At 35.1% G+C, this 22,320-nt stretch overlaps 1 protein-coding gene across 12 annotated transcripts in view; it reads left to right on the top strand.

The window, feature by feature from the left end:
• The window catches only part of LOC100244930 (putative acyl-activating enzyme 19), a 122,620-nt gene that overhangs the window by 37,618 nt on the left and 62,682 nt on the right, over positions 1–22,320 (top strand). For all 12 annotated transcript variants that reach the window (XR_002031984.2, XR_002031983.2, XR_009467783.1 and 9 more), the window contains 3 exons: positions 3,784–4,430; positions 10,314–10,389; positions 10,485–10,571. Coding sequence is in view for 9 of the 12 variants with exons in the window: in XM_059742997.1 (XP_059598980.1) it covers positions 3,784–4,430; positions 10,314–10,389; positions 10,485–10,571 (810 nt within the window). In the remaining 3 variants the exon portion in view is untranslated. The remainder of the gene's footprint in view (positions 1–3,783; positions 4,431–10,313; positions 10,390–10,484; positions 10,572–22,320) is intronic.

The raw sequence follows: 22,320 nt of genomic DNA on the forward strand, positions 1-22,320 counted from the left end.
AGTTAGTATGGTGTGCCAGTTCATGAACAATCCTAAGGAAGTACGCCTTCAAGCAGTGCATAGGATTCTCCGATATCGAAAGTCCATGTCGGGAAGAGGAAATATGTTTAACAAAGGTATGGGTCTTACTTTAGAGGCATATACAGATGTTGATTATGCAGGGTTAGTAGTGGATAGAAGAGCAACATCTGGTTATTGTACTTTGTGGAAATCTAGTAACTTGGAGGAGTAAGAAGCAAAGCGTTGTTGCTAAATCAAGTGCAGAAGTTGAATTCAGAGTAATGACACTTGGAATTTGTAAACTTTTATGGCTGAAAGTAATTTTAGAAGCCTTAAAGGTCAAATGGGAAACTCCTATGAGACTCTATTTTCACGAAATCATCTCTTCATTATCAGCCCAATATTCAATCCTTTAGTACTTTAGAGTACAATCTATAATGGAGTTGACACAACCAATAGGTAACCACAACTAAAATCAATTCACAAAATATTCAAATACGATAATAACAATAATCCTTTCACGTTTTCATCATGTAAGTCACCTTAGGTGTTCTAAGTTAACAAGATATTTTAAGACAATCCATAAGTAGGAATGTCTAACGTAAATCACAACTCATTTAACATCCAAATCATGTATTTGTAATTTCAACAAATATCCACCCCGACTTGAAATTTCAACACATTAATTTCAACTAACATATCTATCTATTGGTAGCATAATTGGAAAGCATACAAAAATTGATAAAAGGAATGCCATTTATTCTATATATTAACAACTTTAGCTCACTTCATGAAACCTAGCTTCTTTTTAAAAAAATTGTGAAGCTTGAGTCTAAGATAGAACCTTCCCTGTCTAGCATCAAAGAAAGCAACCAAACCGTTTCAGCAATGAGCAGAATTTTGCAACTCTTTCTTCCTCATTTTCTCTCTAGATACCGAGTTGCTGCTGAGGTTTTCAAACTTAGTGATGAAGGCTACTTAAAGGCTAAGAAAGTGGCTGTTGTTTTAAGCCATAAATTGATTCATTAGCAGTTGATGATGCAGCTGCATGCTTGGTGGCATTCAGTGGACTATTTCAACCACATATACTAGAGTCGGCATATTACTAACCTAAGATACATGATGAGGTTGAGGCCTATGTGAGGACTTGTTTCTGTATGCCAACAAGATAAGGTGGAGCAGCAAGTGCTTAGAGGCTTGTTAGAGCCACTACCCATAGTTGAGCGACCAAGGGAGAGTGTCACCATGGACTTCTTCATTGGGTTGCCTAAGTCAGAAGGCCATGGTTCGATCATTGTGGTGGTAGATAGGTTCTCTAAGTATGCTAAGTCCATAGCAACCCTTATAGATTGTATCGCAGAGGAGACAATGAGGCTATTCCTAAAACATGTTGTCAAGTATTGGGGGTTGCCCAAGCATATCATTAGTGATCGCGACCTATGCTTCACTGAGAAGTCCTGGATGGAGATCTTCAAACTAATAGGGTTGAATCTTCACTTCTTTACTAGCTTTCACCCATGGACGGATGCACAAATGGAAAGGGTGAATGCTTTATTAGAGCTATACTTGAGGTACTTTGTGAGTGCCAACCAACGGGATTGGGCAAAGTTGTTTGATGTGGCCTAGTTCTCCTACAACTTACAAAGGAGTGAGGCAACAAACAAGAACCTATTTGAGTTAGCCACATGGTAGCAGTTATTGACTCCTCATACATTGGTGATGGGCTACACAAGGAGAAGTTCGACGACTCTCAAGTTTGCTAAGTGATGGCAAGAACAGGCTGACATAGCTCGCTCATGCTTGGATAAGGCTGCTAAGAAAATGAAGAAGTGGGTTGACAAGAAGAGGCGACGCATAAAGTATTAGGTGGGAAACTTAGTACTTGTCAAATTACTACCTCAGTAGTTTAAATCCAAAAGGTCAGTGCACAAAGGCCTTGTTAGGAGATATGAAGGCCCCTTTCTTATACTGGGACAAGTCGACAAGGTGTCCTGTAGGGTTGAGTTGCCTTAAATATTGAAGATCCATCCTGTCTTCCATGCGAACTACTTGAAGCCCTATCATGAAAGCAAGCATGATCTAAGCCGAGGGCTATCAAAGAGAGCGCCTACAACCATCGTGACCTTATACGACAAAGGTGGAGCATATCATCGTAGATCAAGTCATCAGGAGACAAGGGATGCCTCTTGCAATGGAGTAATTAGTCAAATGGAAGGGACTACTAGAGAGCGAGTTTAATTGGGAGCCTGTGGACGCATTGTGACAGTTCCAAGAGTAGATCGAGCGGTTCTAAGTAGAAGGAATGTTGGAGGAAACTTCAAAATAATATTAAAGAAAGCAATAATACACATATTAAAGTTTTTTTATTGAAAAAAAAAAACTTGTAATAAATTTGTAACATATGGTAATAACATGCAAAATTTGAAAACACATTAATACTAAAATAATGATGTATTTAGTTTGAAAATATTCAAGGATCTAAAAGAAATGATGATATATTTATGAGTATTTTTTTTTAATTTAAAAATGTTGATAATTTTCTTTGCAAGTTTATATTTATCTCGTATTTAATTATTGTACAAGAGACATAGTAAGGTAATTAAAATTAATTTATTCATAATAATTTATATATATTATATTATATTATATTGTTTGTGCATATATAACACAAAAACAAGCTTCGCTTAGTGGCTAGGGTCTTCTGTGTCATGCTTTAGAACTTGGGTTTAACCCTTGGTTGTGTTTTAGTTGTTTTATCAAGTTGAGAAAAAGGCATCATCCGAGATTAGAAACTTACAAGAAGAAAATGATGTATTTAATAACTTGTGCCCCATTCAACTATCAAAAGCAAAATTTGGGTTGGGCTTGGGTCGGCTGTATATCAGGCCCATTAGCTTCATGCATTAAATTTTTAATGGAAAAGCAATGCGTTTGATGTGACCTTTTAAAAATCGTTGAGTGCATGACAAATTGGTAAAATAATCAGTAATTCATTGATAAATTGACAAAATATTGGTGATTTGTGGAAACATTGAACAACCAAGATATTTGCACAACTTATTGGGTTGGAGGCGTTTGATAGGTGATATTTCTGAAAAAAATGTGACATTTTTGTAATTGGGTAAAATTATGTGCATTCCTTTCCTGTTTAGGGGATTTGTTTGCGGTTATTTAGCCTCTTATGGATTTTTTAGATCTACGAAGTTTAAGGGAAACACAATAGGTGGTTTTTTTCCACGTTAAATCTAGTGTCCATTTATGCAATTGATTTTACTTGTGCTAGGGATTGATAAAACTTTTAATTGCAATCATTATAACTTTTGAGATAGTTAAAATCTAAGTAAAAATTTAAAAATTTGTGGATATCTCACTTGGACTACCTATTCATCCCTAGATAGGTCTCTTAATTAAGATAAACACTTTTGGAAAAGAAAGCTGATACTTAGCCTATGCTAAGCCAACCAATTACTGGAGTCTAGGAAGGATAATTTAAGCTCTAATAGCTCTATAACATTTGTATTTGGGTATGCATCTTTTCAAGTTGGTTTTTAAACATATGAGGGGCTTGATCTAGTGTTAGTTTTTGACATGCATAGAGGATTGGATGTAAATTATATTAAAAGTGAAGACAAATGGGTTTGTTATTGAATTCTCTTAAATATTTCATTTATTTGGCTATGCAAAGCAATTTAATAAGTTAGTAGACCATAAATACTCAACATTTGATTATTTACACTTTAAATTATCTCCAAGCAACGCCAATCATGTTTTCTTCTTTGGCAGGCCTTTTGTGATGCTTTATCAGTTGAAAAGGTTTGCAATGATGATGACTTCTTCATGATGGGTGGTGATTCTATTGCTGCAGCTTATGTTTCTTATAATCTAGGAATTAATATGAGGTTGATTTACAACTTTCCAAGTCCATCTAAGCTTCAAGTGGCTCTTTTGAAAAAAGAAGGCTCGAGCAGTATTGATGTGGGAATAGATGATATAGGAAGTTTGAAGTCTGACACTTGTGACCTCTATAGCTCTAAGCCTTGTGGAACGTCATCGAAACCTGTTTTTGAAAATAATGACAAATATCCAGTTACATCTAAATGCTTGAAGGTGGATTCAAACACATATGCAACTTCGAAGAGTGTTATACCATGTGATGGGTGTCCATGGAATTCCAACTCAGTTCCCATGTTATGTTCATTCAGCCGATGCAACAAAGTGATGTGTGAAGTGGAATCTAAGATGAAAAATATATGTCATACAACTTGGTCAATTGAATTTCCAAGAAATAAAAGTGGCTTTATGCGAGAACTTTGGAAAGTCCACATGGAATCTTGTGTTGATGCTTCAGCGATTGTTGTGTTTAAAGATTGGGATATATATCTTCTTATTGGATCTCACTCACATAAGTTTGTGTGTGTGAATGCCAAAAGGTAATGATCATTTTGTAATTTTTGTATTGCTGCTCATGTCATTATTATTATTCACAAACATTATCTATGTACCATATTATAAGGACCACATTCTAATGGTTGACAAGTTATCATATTATTCATGTTTAAATTCTAGGAACATGAAATTTGATTTTTCTTTATAGATTTGTTAATATATGTCAATGCATCGTTGATAACTCAACTTTGATTATGAAAGAAAGTTAGAGAAGTATAAGCTATTCTTCAAGGGATGTACAGGAACAACACCGGACAAGAAAAAACCATGACAAGAACAACCATATGGCCCTTTGAAATCCAATAAGAGAAACAACTCATGCAGGCAATGATATCCCCTACAAAGGCCTGACCATGACATGAAAAGGGTGTGGATAAGGAATCCTTGTTTGGGACTCCTATTTTACTTATGATATATCAAGTTGATCCAAGATCTCTTATCTTGATGCAACATTATGAGGAATTAAACATCGATTTTTTCTTTTATGTGCCATATCTAAGTACCATCTAATTTTTATTTTATTTTTTAGTTGAATTCTCATACCCTAGAATTTTGAAATGTGAAGGATTATACACCTTGATACACCCTTACATCTAACACCTGTATGCAAATCAATGCAACATGGTTGATTACTAAATAGCCCTTGAGGTGCTAAGAGGTTGAGATGCAATTTGGAAGGTGTGGAATAATGTGATTAGGGAAGTTATAACTTTATAATTTTGTAATGAAGGAGAGAATTAGGACAATCCTGTAATCAAGGGAATCTAATGTAATTAGGTTAGGAAGGTTCCTATTTGCCAATATGCAGTAACAAAATATGCCAATATGTTGAAAAATCTGTGGAAAGAACTTGATCATTATCGATGCATTGAAACAAAATGTCCTTAAAGTGTAGTAATCTTAAAGAATTATATAAAAAAGGACCGACTTTATGATTTTTTTAGTTGATCTCAATACTCAGTTTGACCAAGTTAGAGTTAAAAAACTTAGCAAAGAGCTCTTGACTTTGAATGAGACTATCTCTATTATTAGAGTAGAAGAAAGCTAGAGAAGTGTCATGCTCAAACTTTAGAATTTGGAAGGCTTTGCTATGGTTGCTAACAAAGGAAATGATTAGAAGGTAAGCACTGTTGATCACAAAAGGGTTGATCGGTCTAGGTTCTTAAATTGTGATAACAAGGATAACTTATGGTGCACTTATTACCAAAAAACAAGACATACACGGGGGCGATGCTGGAAACTTCATGGAAAACCATGAACATCGAGTAAAGAATGGGGTTGCAATGGAAAGCAGTAGAGGACGAATGGGAAGCACACTTGTCTTTTGTATGACCAGTTGAAGAGAGATCCCTGAAACAAGGTAGATTCAATTGGATGGAATAGAAAATTGAGAACTTTATTGGGAGCTCTTGAGAAACCTTTAGGGACTTGTCGATTAGTGCTTTTAGATAAGTTTCCTATTTCTATTAGATTAAAAGTCTCGGATGAAACCTTTTGTCAATTCATGGGTTATTGATTTTGGTGCCATGTATCACATGATTTGTTCATCGCACAAATTTAACAACTATAACCCTTATCCAATTAGTCGGAAAATAGCCATAGTCGATGGTTCATTAACTAGCATTGCAGGCGTACATGTCCAATTTAGTCCTACACTCACTCTTAGAGATATGCTTCATGTTCTAAAGTTATCCACTAATCTTGTCTTTATACAAAAGCTTACATAAGATTTGTGTTGCAAAGTGATTTTTTACCCTGCTCATTGTGTATTTAAGGATTAGGATTTGGGGAAGATGATTGGGCTTGCTAAGGAATAGAATGGGCTATACTACCTTCAAACATAAAAAAAATCATCCTTATCATTTTTTTTTCTAAGCAACACCTTTTCAATAGAGAAAAAATTTGGCTTCATTACTATAGACTTGAACATCTACAACCATTAAGGTCTTGTTTCTGCCTCCACTTAGGAGATTAGATGTTGAGAGCTTTCATTGTGATGCATGTGAATTGGCTAAATACAAGTGAACAACCTTTCCAACCAGCAATAAAAGAAGTTCATATCCTTTTCATTTAATTTATAGTGATATTTGAGGTCCTTCTACTATCTCTAATATATCTGGAGCACGTTGGTTTGTGTCCTTCATTGATGATTGTATTAGGGTTTGTTGGATCTTCTTGCTCAAAAACAAATGTGATGTGAGTTTAGTTCTCCCCAATTTCCATGATATGATTAAAACCAGTTTGGTGTCAAAATCAAGATATTTTGGTTTGACAATGCTAGTGATTATTTCAATCAAATCCTAACTCCATACTTTCAATAGGAAGGAATAATTCATGAGTCTTCGTGTGTAAACACCCCACAATAAAATGGAGTTGCTGAGATGAAAAATTGCCACCTATTTGATACAACATGAGCTTTTTTTGTTCCAAAATCATGTGCCTAAATCTTATTGGGGGGAAGTTGTCTTAACCGCCACATATCTCATAAACCGCTTACCCTCTAGAATCTTAGGTTTTAGAAGTCCCATGGAAATGCTTTCAATGTTTTATCTTCATTTGAGAACCATAAACCATCTCATTTTTAAGATATTTTAGTGTGTGTTTTTTGTTCATGTTCATAATTAAAATGGGGGAAAATTGGATCCAAGAGCAGTCAAATGTATTTTTATGGGATATTCTTCAACTTAAAAGGGATATAAGTGTTACAATCTACTATCCAATTTTATTTTATTTTATTTATTTATTTATTTTTGTCTCGACCGATGTTACTTTCAATGAAAGTGAGTCTTACTTTTCTAGTCCTCATCTTTAGGGGGAGAATTCCATCAAGGAAGATCAGAATCAAGATTCCTTTCTTAGTGATCCCTTTTCCATTGACCTTTCCAAATTGTTTGAGCTTTTTGTACCTCCCTTTGTTCCCGAGTTCGTATCATCTCGTAAACCTATGCTTGAACAAACCGGTGAGCTCCTGGTTGTTGCTCCTAAGGATAGAATGACTGTCAAAGTGTTCTCAAGGAAGAAAACTGCAATCTCAAGACTTACACAAGGTCAAGAATCTGAACCAATTTCTAGGAATGAGGTAAGTGTTTCTTGTCCTGCCTTACAAACTGGGTCAGAACTTCAGTTTGGAAAAAACCATGGATCAGAATTTCCTTATTGCAATTAGAAAGGGAACTAGGGAGTGCACTAAATGTCCTTTATACCCAATTTCTCATGTCGTGCCATTTGAATAGTTTTACTGACCCATAACAGTTTTCTTACAAGTTTGAACAATATTCACATTCTTACTACTCTATTTGAGGCTTCATCTGATGAAAATTGGAAACAACAAGCCATGAATAAAGAAATGGAGGCCCTTAAGACGAATGAAACATGGGAGTTGGTGGATTTGCCTGCAGAAAAAAAGGCAATGGGATGTAAGTGGGTTTATACTGTTAAGTAAAGAGTAGATGGGTCATTAGAGAGGTACAAGACAAGATTGGTAGCTAAAGGATATACTCATTCGCAACTAATTATAACTGAGATCTACAATACTTCGACATAAAAAATACGTTTCTGCGTGGAGACTTGGAAGAAGAAATGTATGTGGAAGTCCCTCTTGGATTTGGAAGTGATCTAGCCATTGAAAAGATATATAAGCCAAAGAAAGGTTTATACGGGTTGAAACAGTCTCCAAGGGCATGGTTTAGAAGGTTTGCCATAGTGATGAAAAAGGTCAGGTGTAGACAAAGTCAAGGAAATCATATGTTGTTTATCAAACATTTAGATTTAGGGGAAGTTACAACTCTTCTATTATATGTATAAAACGTCATCATGACGAGGAATGATGGAAAGGAGAGATGGACTTTAAGGCAATGCTTGACCAAGGGATTTGAGATTGAATAGTTAGGAAGATTGAAATACTTCCTAGGAATTGAGGTTGCACATTTAAGTAAGGATTTTTTATTTCTCTGTAGAAATATGTAAGGGACCTTCTTAAAGAAATCGGGAAGTTGGCGTGTCACGCAAACACACCAATAAATCCTAATCATAAGTTTGGAGAGATTGAGGAAGATGCTGCTGTAGATAGAGATGTATCAATGTCTAGTAGGGAGACTCATTTATCTCTCTCACACAAGACCAGATGCAACATATGTTGTGAATGTGATTAGCCAGTTTATGCACACTTTAAAAGAGGTTCATTTGTAAGCTAGTAGCTGAGTACTGTAGTAAAGGGTTTTCGGGAAAGGACATCCTTTTTAAATGAAGCTTGGGCCTAGTACTTGGAGCATACATGGACGCAAATTATACTGGATTTGTGGTTGATGAAAGATTGACCATTGGATATTACACCTTTCTTGGTGAGAATTTGGTAATGTGGAGGAGTAAAAAACAGAGTTTGGTGGCTAATATGGTTGAAGATCATTTTGGAAGACTTGAAGTTTAAATGAGATGACCTAATGAAACTTCAATGCGACAACAAATTTGCAATCAATATTGCACGTAATCCAATGTAACATGATTGAATGAAATACATAGAGATAGACAAGCACATTATTAAGGAGAAATTAGATAGTGGATTGATTTGTACTTCTTGTGTATCTACTGACTGCTGAATTGAAGATCTACTTACCAAAGGTTTAAGCAATACAACACTTGAAGCAAGTGCATTCAAGCTAGAAATGGTAAACATCTATTCACCAGCTTGGGGGGAAGTGTGGAAGAATGTGATTAGGGAAGTTAAGTTGTATAATTCAGTAATTAAGGAGTGAATTAGGACAATCAAGTAATCAAGGGGATCTGATGTAATTAGGTTAGGAAAGTTCCTATTTTTGTAACTAGGATTAGATGTATAAATATGTAAGTCATACATATTGAAATTAAGGAAAAAATTCATTCCCTTTATTCCTTCAATTCTTCAAAGTTTTCTTCAGAGGGTTTAAATTTTGATTATGTATGAAAAAAAAGGTTAAAAAAAAAAAAAACCTATGAACAAGATATTGATAGCCAAATTGTGCCGAAATAAAGAATATCATGATTAAGGAGCTTGTAAGTTTAAATTTGAAGGTAGCCATAAAAGAAAAGGTAAAAAAAAAAAAAAAAAAATTACCTATGAATGAAATATTGATAATCAAATTGTGCCAAAATAAAGAATATCATAATTAAGGAGCTTGTAAGTTTAAATTTGAATTTAGCCATATGTTAAATTTGATATTTTTAGAAATAGATGGTAAAGCAACTTAATAATTGATGGCAAAGGTTATTATGCTAGTCAATTAACTAGTCACAACTACTACTAGAGATTAATTAGATGATTATCCTAGGAGTAAGTGAAAAAATGGTGCATTAAGGTTGTAAAGAAGGGGGATTCCTTAGACCTTCAGGTTTTTGATGTTTGAATACTGGGTACACTCTCCTTATGGTGTTTTTTAGACTCATTTTTGTTTTCAAGGATGGCTTTAAAATAAAGGATAAAAAACATGGTAAGAAAATATAAACCATCCAAATATATGGAAAATTTTGCCTAAATACTGTCAAAACACTAATATCAGAAATTTTATTAGAGAAAAGATGGAAACTATTGTCATACATGGAAATTTGTTGTTCACTTGATAAGAATGTAGCTTTTTTGCCCCTTTCTATGGCCATACCACAATTGAGAATTTTCCACTAGCTGATATTATTTGAATTCTGTGTTCTATTTTGATGCCTGACAATTAAACTATGTTTTTTTTTTTGTAATTTTTGTGTGCCTTTTAAATTTGCTGCTGCTTCCCTCAAACTGTTTTCATTTTGACTCTGCACAATGCAAGTAATATTTGAAGCAACTAAAAAAAAGAAATATGCAGTTGCTAATGAGTGTTCTACTATCATATAAATCCATTTAGTGGTTTCATCCGGTGGGGGATTGAACTGGAAGGACGAATTGAATGTTCAGCTGCAATTCTTGATGACTTTTCTCAGGTTCTTCATCATTTCATTGCTGTCTATACTTTACCATGTTATTCTGTTACATTTGAGCTTTATGAATATTCTTTTCACATGTGATGTTTCTTCAGGTTGTAGTTGGTTGCTACAGCGGGATAATATATTTTCTTGATTTTTCGAATGGCAACATCTGTTGGACTTTCCAAACCCGTGGGGAGGTACGAGAATTCCAATGCATTACTATGTGGCCTTTTTTATTTTATTGTATTAGGGATCGGTTTTCATCAAGCTAGCCAAACTTTATTTTTTCAAAAGAGAACACATTGAATTATTATTTTGATTGGTCATGCACCCCTCAAGTTTTGGGGATTCGATTTTGTAGGAAAACTAGGATTATTTGTTAGAGTTTCTATTATGTTTTCCAATAAATCCGAACTAATTAAAACTGATCAGATTTGGAATTTCAGATAAGGTCAAAGTTGTTAGGTTGTTCAAGTTGTTAGGTCCTAGATTTGTGGTTTTTTTGTTTCAACCATTTATTCCCATGTAATTTCAGAACTGAAAAATAAGAAGAATATCCCTTTTTCTTCTCTATTTTGTGTACACGGTATCAGAGCTTGGCTCTCTATCAACAAAATCTTGATGATTAAAATAGCTATGATTGTGCAAATAGAAGCTCTGTCTCTTTAGGCGTTGTAGGAGGCACACTACCAGTATATGTCATAAGTCTTAATGGATTTGAAAATCCATCTGTTCAATTAACCATTCACAAATTGAATGGTAAAAACTATTTGGAGTGGGCACAATCAATCAAGCTTGTGATCAAGATGGCAAAGGGAAATTTGGCCACTTAAATGGCAAGATAACAAAACCAGCTGATGACGATCCCATGCTGAAGACATGGAGGTTCAAAAACTCACTAGTTATTGCCTGGCTCATCAATTCCATGGATCTAGCCATTGGAAAGACGTATCTCTTCCTATGAACAACTAGAGACGTGTGGGAAGCAGTTTGAGAAACCTACCCGGATTTGGAAAAAATTTTGCCCATATTTTTGAATTGAAAACAAAGTTATGGCAGTCAAAACAAGGCAAGCGAGAGGTGACAGAAGTATCTCTCTGTGAAGTATTTGCTGAAGTTAGAAGGGAAGAAGGTTGAAGGTAATGATGGGAGAGAACAATCAATCCTTACCTGAGGTTTCTGCTCTAGTATTGAAGGCAAATTCATTTACTTATTCTGGACAGCCATGACAAAATAGAAGGAATGAGAAGGTCTGGTGTGAGCACTGCAATAAACCTTGGCATACAAAAGCGACATGTTGGGATCTACATGGGAAGCCGCAAAACTTGAAGCCGAGGTCATCTAACCAAACTAGCCAACCCAACCATAATTCAAAAGCCTTCCAAGTTGAAGTCGAGGAGCAGAATGGCGCAGGAGGAGCCTTTGAGACACCTTCTTTCAGTAAGGAACAGTTAGATCAACTGTATAAACTTTTCAAATCCACGAACTTCTCAAACAATGTGTCTTCCTCTTGTTCTTTAGCCTAGAAAGGTAATTACCTTCAAGCTATTTCATTTAATGTGCCCTTAGTTTTTAAAGTGTCCATGGATCATTGACTCTGGTGCACAAGGAATTCTAAATTATTTTCTTCCTATAGTCTGTATGTAGGGAATAAAAAAATCAAGATAGTCGATGGTTCTCTTTCAATAATTGTTGGAAAAAGCTAAATAGCTATTTCAAAATTCCTTGTTCTTGACAATGTCCTTCATGTTCCAAATCTTTCTTGCAATCTATTATCCATTAGCAAATTAACCTGAGACCTAAAGTTGTGTTAATTCTTTCAACTGATTGTGAATTCTAGTTTGTGGACTTGGGGAGGACGATTGACAATGTTAAGGAAATTAATGGACTCTATTACTTTGAAGATGGAGGTAATTTGTGTGGACAAGCTTAAATGACTAGTCTCAAATCATTCTCTATTTCTAGTGACAATGAAATAATGTTGTAACATTATTGGTTTGGCTATCCTAATTTTTAGTACTTGAAATACTTATTTCCTAATTTGTTCAAGAATAAAAATTGATCTGTTTTTCAACGTGATATTTGTCAAGTTGCAAAACATCATCGTGTGTCATTTCCTATGCAACCCTACAAGTAAACCTTTACTGTTGTTCATAGTGATATTTGGGGGCCGTATAACTCCCACAAAATTTTTGGAAAAAAAATGGTTTTTGACACTAATTGATGACCATACATGAATTTGTTGGGTTTATTTACTTAAAGGAAAATTAGAGGTTGAACATGTTTTCAAGAATTTTTATAATATGGTTGAAACATAGTTTCAAGAAAAAATTTAAGTGTTTAGGAGTGACAATGGAAAAGAACATTTCAATATGATCTTAGCAACATATTTTTTGGAAAAGGGAATAATTCATCAAAGCTCTTGTAATGACACTCCGCAGCAAAATGGAGTAGTAGAAAGGAAAAATAAACACCTCCTTGACGTAGCTAGGTCTTTAATCTTTACAACTGAAGTACCTAAAAACTTATGGGGGGAAGTTATTCTTATTGCCACTTATCTAATAAATAGAATGCCCAAGAATTTTGAATTTTCAGACTCCATTAAAAATATTTAAAGAATGTTTTCCAAAGTCACAGTTAATGTCTGATTTACCCCTTGAAGTGTTTGGTTGTGTTGTTTTTGTGCATGTGCATAATCATAGTTGTAGTAAATTAGATCCACAAGTATTAAAATGTGTTTTTTGGCTATTCACCACCACAAAAAGGGTACAAATGTTTTGATCCTAAACCAAATTTTTTTTTTTGTGACTATGGATATCACATTCTTTACGTCCCAAAGCTTTTTTAACACTCCTCTTTAGGGGGAGAATGTCTGTGAAGACTCGTTTGAAATTGATAATAATGGCAGAGGTTGTATTAAAAATTCAAGTCTGATAAATTCTGGTTTACCTTTGTTGGATTCAAGAACTTTGAATTTGGAAGTGGGACTGCCTAATGCAATGCCTACTTATGGACTTGAAATTGGAATATATCATGATACAAGAACTAGAGAGAATAAATTATTTTGGCTTGTCTACTCAAGAAACAAATAGACTTAAAGTAAGGATGACGTCACAACCTTACAAGGCCAAAATTCCAATCCGAGCTTAGGTCAGAATGCAATAGATTTGTCCCGTCTAGGTATTCCTTCTAAAATATTGTGTGTGTTTTTTTTTTTAAATTCTGATGGGTCCTAAACCTGTATTCGACATTCCTTCATAAATGTCATGTTCGTTAAATTTTGATGGTCCTAAACTTGTAGATGTTCTTATTGCTCTTAGGAAAGACATTAGAAATTGTATTAAGCATCCAATCTCCAATCATATGTCTTGCAAAAATTGGTCACCTTCTATCTCTGTTTTTATCTCACAATTGTCTAGTGTGGATGTACCAAAGAATTTATAGGAAACTCTAAGTGTTCCCAAGTGGAAGGAGGCTGTCTTTGAGGAGATGAGGGCTCTAGAGAACAACACATGGGAAAAAGTGAATTTTCCAGGAAAGACGCCGGTGGGATGTAAATGGGTATTCGTGGAAAAGTTTAATTCAAATGGATCTTTGGAACGATATAAAGCTAGGTTGGTGGCTAAAGGTTTTACATAAACTTATGAGATAGACTATTAGGAGAACTTTGCTCCAATTGCCAAGTTGAATATAATTCAAGTGCTACTTTTTGTAGCTATAAAATTGGAATGGTCTTTACACTAGTAGGATGTTAAGAATGTATTTCTTAGTGGTGATTTAGAAGTCTTCATGGATGCTCCATCGAGTTTTGAGGAAAGCTTTGGAACTAAAGTATGCAAGTTGAGGAAATCTTTATATGGTCTAAAACAGTCTGCAAGATCATGGTTTGAAAGATTTACAAGGTCGGTTAAGATTCAAGGCTACAGTCAGGGACAAACGGATCTTACAATGTTCGTGAAACTTACTGGAAGAGGTAAGATAACCATTTTGATCGTGTATGTAGATGTCATCATCCCTACTTGAGTGATGAAGTTGAGATAGCAAGATTGAAGAAATGCCTTGTAGTTGAATTTGGGATTAAAGTCTCGGGCTCCTTACAATAACTTTTGGGAATGGAGGTTGTCAGATAAAAAAAGGGAGTCATTGTCACACAAAGAAAGTACCTTGTAGACTTGCTTGAGGAAACAGGAATGAGTGGTTTGCTGACCAAGTGACACCCCAATGAATCCAAACCTCAAGCTTGGAGAACTAACCGATGGAGTGCTAGTTAAAATTGGAAGATACCAATGAATTGTAAGGAAGTTAATTTACCTTTTAAAGTCTTTAATGCATAGACTTTTTATTAATTTAACTTGTGGAAAGCAATGGAAATAAATAGGCTCTTGCTCTAACTGATTAGCAAGGACTTCTCCTAAAAACTCAGGATACAGATAACTTCAAAGAATAATCCAAAACAACATAATAAAAGAGTCTTAATCCTAACTGCAGGTCATATTCGACTGACCTTATTTGTTTTGAATGCCTAACAGATAAAATACTAACTAATAGATAAGATAAAAACTTATAATTATCTAACTAACAGATGAGATAAAAAACTCATAATTATCTACACCTTTCCCACACAAGGCTTCACATAGCATTTGTTGTCGGTATTGTGAGCTAGTTTATGTACTCACCATATGAAAAACATCTTGAAGCCGTAGACAGGATCCTAAGACATTTGAAATTGTCTTCTAAGAATTGATGAACTTTAAAGCTTGATGATTCGTAAATAGCACAAACTCTCGATGAAACAAATAATGCTCCCAATGCTTTAAGGCTCGAACAATTGCATAAATTTCAAGCTCATAAAGTGGACCACTTTTGTCGAGGTTCACTAACCTTTTCACTAAAAAATTCCACTGGGCGACCCTCTTGAGATAAGACAGCCCCAATTCCCAAAACTAATGCATTACATTCAACCTTAAACACTTTCTCAAAATTGGGGAGTGCTAACATCGGTGCAGTGCACAACTTTGCTTTTATCGATTCAAAGTTGTCTTCTTTTGCTTTGCCCCATTGGAACTGACCTTTCTTCAAACAATCGGAAATGCGTGCCATGATTGTACTAAATCCTCGAATAAAACGCCTGTAAAATGTAGCTAAACCATGGAATCTTTGCACTTCACACACGGTTTAAGGAGCTGGCCATTCCCAAATTGCCTTCACCTTCGTCTCATCAACTTGAATACCATCGTTTCCCACTATAAATCCAAGTAATAAAAGATGGCTAGTCATAAAGCTATACTTTCTAAGATTGATGTACAATTTATTAGCTTGTAAGGCTAAGAGAACTTCCTTGAGATGTGATAAGTGCTCTTCCTCGTTCTTACTGTAGATGATAATATCATCAAAATAAACTACCAAAAATTTTCCAATAAATGAACAAAAAACCTAGTTCATCAACCGCATGAAAGTGCTTGGCGCATTTGATAGCCCAAATTGCATCACTAGGCATTCATAAAGGCCATCTTTAGTCTTGAAAGCCGTCTTTCACTCATCTCCTAGTCGAATACGAATTTGGTGATAGCCACTTCATAAATCAAGTTTGGTAAACACCACAACACCTTCTAACTTGTCAAGCATGTCATTAAGGCGTGGGACAAGAAAGCGATACTTGACCGTTATTTTGTTGATAGCACGACTGTCCACACACATGTGTCAACTACCGTCCTTCTTTGGGGTGAGTAAAGCTAGGACTGCACAAGGACTCATGCTCTCATGAATCAAGCCTTTATCAAGGAACTCGTTAAGTTGTCGTTACAACTCTTCATGCTTAGTTAGGCTCATATGATAATGTGGCAAGTTAGGCAAACTAGCTCCAGGTACTAAGTTGATATGGTGTTGAACATTTCACATAGAAGGTAACTCATTAGGTAATTCATTGGGAGATAAATCAGGAAAATCAGCAAGTACCTCTTGAACCTTGGTGGGGATATTAATAGTTGCTTCAAATTGGCCCTCAACCACCAATGCTACAACAAAATTTGGCTCCTTGACTTGCTTAAAGAAATCTAGGTCCGTTATGTTGGTGAAACGACTTATCTTTCTTAGTAACTGAATTATTTTTTGACAATTGAGACTATGACATCAAAACAATCTTCTTGTCAAACCAACAAAAAACAAAAGTATTATCTTGACCCTTATAAGTGGCATCAACATCATAGTGCGACAGTCTCCCCAATAAAATATGACAAGCGTCCATATCCACCACGTCACATACGATCTCATCTTTGTAATACTTTCCGATCGACAAAGGAACTTTGCAAACTTCTAGCGCTTGAATTTCCAGGCCCTTCTTAATTCATGCAATCTTGCACGGAGAAGGCTGTTTCTCAGTCTTCAAATTTATTGTTTTCACCAAAGCCTTGGAAACAACATTCTCGCTACTTCCACTGTCAATGATCATGTTGCACACTTTATTACAAATAGTGTATCGAGTTTGGAATATTTTATATCGTTGAGAGTTGTCCGACTTTTTTGGGGTAAGAAAAAGTCGTTGGACAATGCACTCCACTTCTTCTCCCTCATCTCCTTCTAAAAACTCAGCACCCTCATAGGTATCTTCTTTAAGAACATGTTCCTCTTCGCTGCCACCTTCTTCTACAAAGTTAACAGATCATCTATTTGAGCAATTATTTGAAAGATGGCCTGGCTGGTTGCACCGGAAACACTTCCCTAGATTTGGACGCGCATAAGGGTCATTATTGATTCGTTGTTGTTGCTCATTTCGGCCTTGAGTATTAGATCGAATAGGGGCTGAAGTTCCACTTCGATTCTATGTTGAATTTTGAGTTGAAGGGGAATCTTTATCGTTGTTATCATTGCTGCCTAAAGTTGTTGACCCCTTTGGAGCAGAAGAAGCTTCTTGGGTTGGTTGGTGAAAGTTACTCTAAAGTGCGCACCATGGACCTATTGATTTGACTTTCCACTTTCATTGCCAAATTAATTGCATCTATTATGATCAAAACCCCTTGAGCCAGTCGATCTTGGATGACCAGCTTTAATCCCCCAATATAACGAGCAATTAATTGATCCTCCGTCTCAGACAAATTAACTCGGGCATTTAATCAATAAAATTCTTCCGTATATTCGTTCACAGTCCAGTTGGCTTGCTGACAATATTGATATTGTTGGTATAAAAATTATTCATAATCCGGAGGGAGAAATCGTCCTTATAATAATTGTTTCATCTTAAGCCAAGTACGAACATGTTGTTTTCCTTCTCATTGACGATTATATTGAAGTTGTTCCCACCATGCAGAAGCTCCGCCTTTCAACTTATATGCCACGAGCTTTACTTGATTTTCTTCTGAGATATTCAAATAGTCGAAAACGTTTTTGACAATATGGACCCAATCAAGAAAATCTTCAATGTGTAGTTGACCATCTAAACTTGGTAAATCCATCTTCAACTTAAATTTTTGGTTATTTTGACCACGATTGTTAGCTTGATAATTGAAATGAAAATCATCTTCTTCTCCGTATGAATAATCCAACCTCCATTGCTACCTTTGTTGACTATTCCTCCGTTGTGGAAGTTGAAAATCATCACCATCTTGAAAAGGTGGACAAAACTCATCTTGTCCATCAAAAACCCCTCGTTGGAGGTTGTCGTCATCACGGTGCTTAGGAGCTCCCCGATTCCAACGCTCATACACTTGTAATGGATAAGGCTCACGAAAATCGCGAATTGTGGTTGGATTCGTGCAAATTGCGCCTCCACCATTGATTTCTTAATCGATCTGTGGCCGGTGTTGGTCGTCGTAGTCGTCCTCTTGCTGATAGCCACGTTGGTCTAGTTTTCACTTCATGGGTTCACGTTTCCCTTCGATAGTCAACGCAACCACCATTTGCGTGAAGTTGCAAAGAGTCTCGTCGATCCCATCGAGTCGTTGCTCAATTTTTTCGAACTGTCATTTGTCATCGATGGTTCGTTTTCCACTAGAACCGTCGTCAACCATCAGATCGAGATAAAAATCCTTGCTCTGATACCAATTTTGGTGCAACGGAAGGTTTGTTTTAAAGTGAAACAAAAAAACACTCAAGAACCAACACAAAGATCACAACAGGATCTGAAAATTAGAGAATAACTCTAAAAAAATATATTTAACTCATCTTTAACAATTACAATAAGCCTTTAAATAATGTTTGTAACACAAACATATAGGAAATAACTGAAATAGGAAACTAGAAATAGGAAACCAAGGTAATTAAAAAATAGGAAAACTAGGAAAGAAATAGAAACTAATGATGAACCTACAATAGAAACTAATAATTTAAAAAATAGAAACTGATCTAAAATAGAAACTAATTTAAAATATAAACTAATGATGTAGGAAACTAAAAATAGAAACTAATGGAAATTGAAACTAGTCTAAAATAGAAACTAATGATGTAGGAAGCTAAAAATAGAAACTAATGATGATTGTGTGTTGCATCGACATCTTTACCAAAGCAAGCAAATTACTAAGAAAGGACATCCTCAAAAAACTGAGTTGAATGGTCCTCGTTATCAAACGATATAAGATTCCTTACTTTCCACACCACCTAAAATATATATAAAGGAACTTCTCTCCAAACCTTCTTTCATTTTTTCCCCATAAAGGAACAATGTCACCCTAATAAAGCCTTGTTAACAATAATTAGGATTAGTATTAGTTGAAATTAAATTAGGATTAGTATTTATTGGATTCAAATTAGGAATAACTAATTAATTTAAAGGAGAATTAGAATTAGAGTCATAATAGGATGTTAGAATCCTAATAGACTTTGGATTTCTTAGAGAAGCTTATTAATAAGGCTAATTGATGTAAACTAAAGTAATTGATTGATTAGTGATTAGATAATATTAGTTTTTTAGCAAGTCAAGTTGTTCTCAGTTTAAGACATTATTGATTTTCTTCTAGGTGAGACTCTTAAAAGGCCTTAATGAAACTCTAAGGTTTCTTTCCCTTACTCTTCTTCTTATCTTCTTTCTTTTTATTTTATTTTATTTTATTTTTGCTTGCATAAACTTTATCCCTTGTAAACCAATGAATTGTCCCTTCTTCTATCTTCTTCTTGATAAAGTGGCGATCTATTTCCACATGCTTTGTACAATCATGATAAATTGGGTTCTTAGCATTACTTATGATAACTTCATTGTCACAACATCTTCATAGAGTCTTTTACTTGAATGTGGCAACTTGACAACATTCCTTCCATGTGGCATAACTCTAAATTCTACTTCTGCTCTACTTCGAGCTACAATAGACTATTTCTTGCTTCACCAAGCAACCAAATTCCCCCATACATAGGTGTAATATCTTGAGGTTGATCTTTGGTCAATTATGGAGCCAACCCAATCTGCATCTGAAAAAAATTTCAATGTTCCTCTTCTGTGTTATTTTGAAATAGAGTCCCTTTCGTGGAGTCATTTTGAGATATCTCAGAAATGATACATAACTTTTTCATTTTTTCCTCAATTAGTTTGTTTATGAATTGGCTAACCATGCCAATTGAAAAAGCAATGTCTGGCCTTGTTTGAGAGAGAGAGATGAATTTCCCCATGTCTTTGATATCTCCCTTTATTTGCTAGAGTAATTCCTTTGACAGTTCCTAGTTTAGTAATGTAGTCCATAGATGTGTCTGTAGGTTTACAATCAAGCATCCTAGTCTCCTTTAGCAAGACTAGAATATGCTTATGTTGGGAGACTGCAATACCCATTTTTGATCTAGGAATTTCCATCCTAAGAAATTTTTTGAGATTCCCCAGGTCTTTAATTTCAAACTCATGTGCAAGAAAACTATTTAGTTTGCCTATTTCTTCCTCATGATCTCCGATCAGGATTATGTCATCCACATAAATGATGATAATGACAGTTCTTCCCTCAGTGGTGTGTTTTACAAATAGAGTGTGATTAGACTGACATTGGGAATAACCAAACCTTTTTATAGCCTTGGTGAAGCAATCAAACCAAGCTCGAGGAGATTGCTTGAGACCATATAGGGATTTTTTTAATATGGTGACTTTGTTAATGTTTATTTTAGTCTTAAGACCTGAATGAATTTCCATGTACACTTCTTCTAAGTCACCATTGTGGAAGACATTCATTATGTCTAGTTGATGAAGAGGCTAATCTTGATTAACAACTAACGATAACAACGCACGAATTATGTTCAATTTGGCAACTAGAGCGAAAGTTTCTTTGTAGTCAATTTTGTAGAATTGCGTAAATCCCTTAGCAACTAGTCGAGCTTTGTATCTATCTACACTCCCATTTGCTTTGTACTTGACCGTGAAGATTCACTTATCCTTGATTGAATTCTTTCCTTTTGGAAGTTCAATAAGCTCCTATGTCCCATTCTTTTCAAGAGCTTGGATCTCTTCCTTAATGGTTGACTTCCATTTTAGCATTTTTAAGGCTTTCTGGATATTGTGGAATCTAAATATCTATAAGATTGGTAGCAAAAGCCTTATAATTTGGTGACAACTCTTTAGGTGATAAAGTTATAAATTGGATGATTTGTGCAAGATCTTACTCCTTTCCTTTTGGCAATTGACAAATTGAGTTTATCATCTTTTTGACTTATTAGAATTAGAATCAATGTTACTTGAGTGTGTCTCTTTGGGGACTAAATTCAGTTCAGTTTCATGTACTAGACCGGGATGTGTTCATTGCTCTATATCTTCCTAAGACTTCCTTTTCCTTGAGTAGATAATGAATTCACTGTTATTGACAATTTGAGATTGCTTTGGGAGAAGAGAAGTACTTACTTAGTGTCTATGGATTCAATAGATTGGACCAAGAGACTTAGAGCAGGAGAGATGGGATTAGAGTTGTGAATTATAGTGAACTCAAATGTTTGAGGTTCTGTCATGGTTTCTGTTTCCCAAAACTAGTATTCCTAAATTCTATCCCCCCCCCCCCCCCCGAATATCAGTTTTGGAGTAATAGGGCTAATTTTCAAAGAATGTCACATTCATAGAGGTGTAATACTTTTTTGTCATGGGAGAGTAACACATATATCTTCTAATGTGGAAAGTATTATAGGAAAATACACTTAGTGGCCTTGGGATCAAGCTTACTTAAATGTTGTTGGGGAATGTGAACAAAAGGTTGAGCAATCAAACACTTTTGGTGGAATGGAGGAGATGAGTAGAGTCCTAGGGCATGATTTGAAAAAGACTTTGCACGGTGTTTGGAAACTTAAGACACGAGAAGACATTCTATTGATGAGGTAGGCTGTAGTAAGTACAACTTCTCTCTAAACATTCTGTGGGACATGGGAGGAGAACGTAAGGGCTTGACAACTTCTAACAAATATCTATTCTTTCTCTCGGCTATCCCATTTTGTTGAGGAGTTTCAATTCAAAAACTTTGATGAACTATTCCTTCTCTTGATAAGAATTCCCTTAGGATAGAATTGAAATAATCTCTAGCATTGTCAGTTTTCAACGCTTGTATTTTAGCATGGAATTGAGTCTGGATCATGTTATAAATTTTTTTGAAAATTTGGCTCACTTCTAATTTGTCTTTCATCAGGAATATCCAAGAAATTCTAATATGATCATCTACAAAATATACAAATCATCTAGTCCTTGTTATGTTCTTTATCTTAGATTGCCCCCAAACATCACTATGTATCATGGAAAAAGGATGAAATGATTTGTATGGTTGAATTGGATAAGACTTATGAACATGCTTGGATAATTGATAAATTTCACATTGAAAAACATTCAAACTTTTAGTGAATAATGATGGAAAGAGTTTTTTGAGATACAAGAAACTACGATATCCTAGACGATAGTACCATAACATAACATCACTATCTTTATTAGAACTAACAACAAAATGAGACCTTTTTTCACCTACTGTCGGTTGAGGTTGTTTTTCAATATAATCAATCACTTTGAAGATATAG

The sequence above is a fragment of the Vitis vinifera genome, chromosome 15 (assembly GCF_030704535.1).
Source record: "Vitis vinifera cultivar Pinot Noir 40024 chromosome 15, ASM3070453v1".
Taxonomy (NCBI): Eukaryota; Viridiplantae; Streptophyta; class Magnoliopsida; order Vitales; family Vitaceae; genus Vitis; species Vitis vinifera.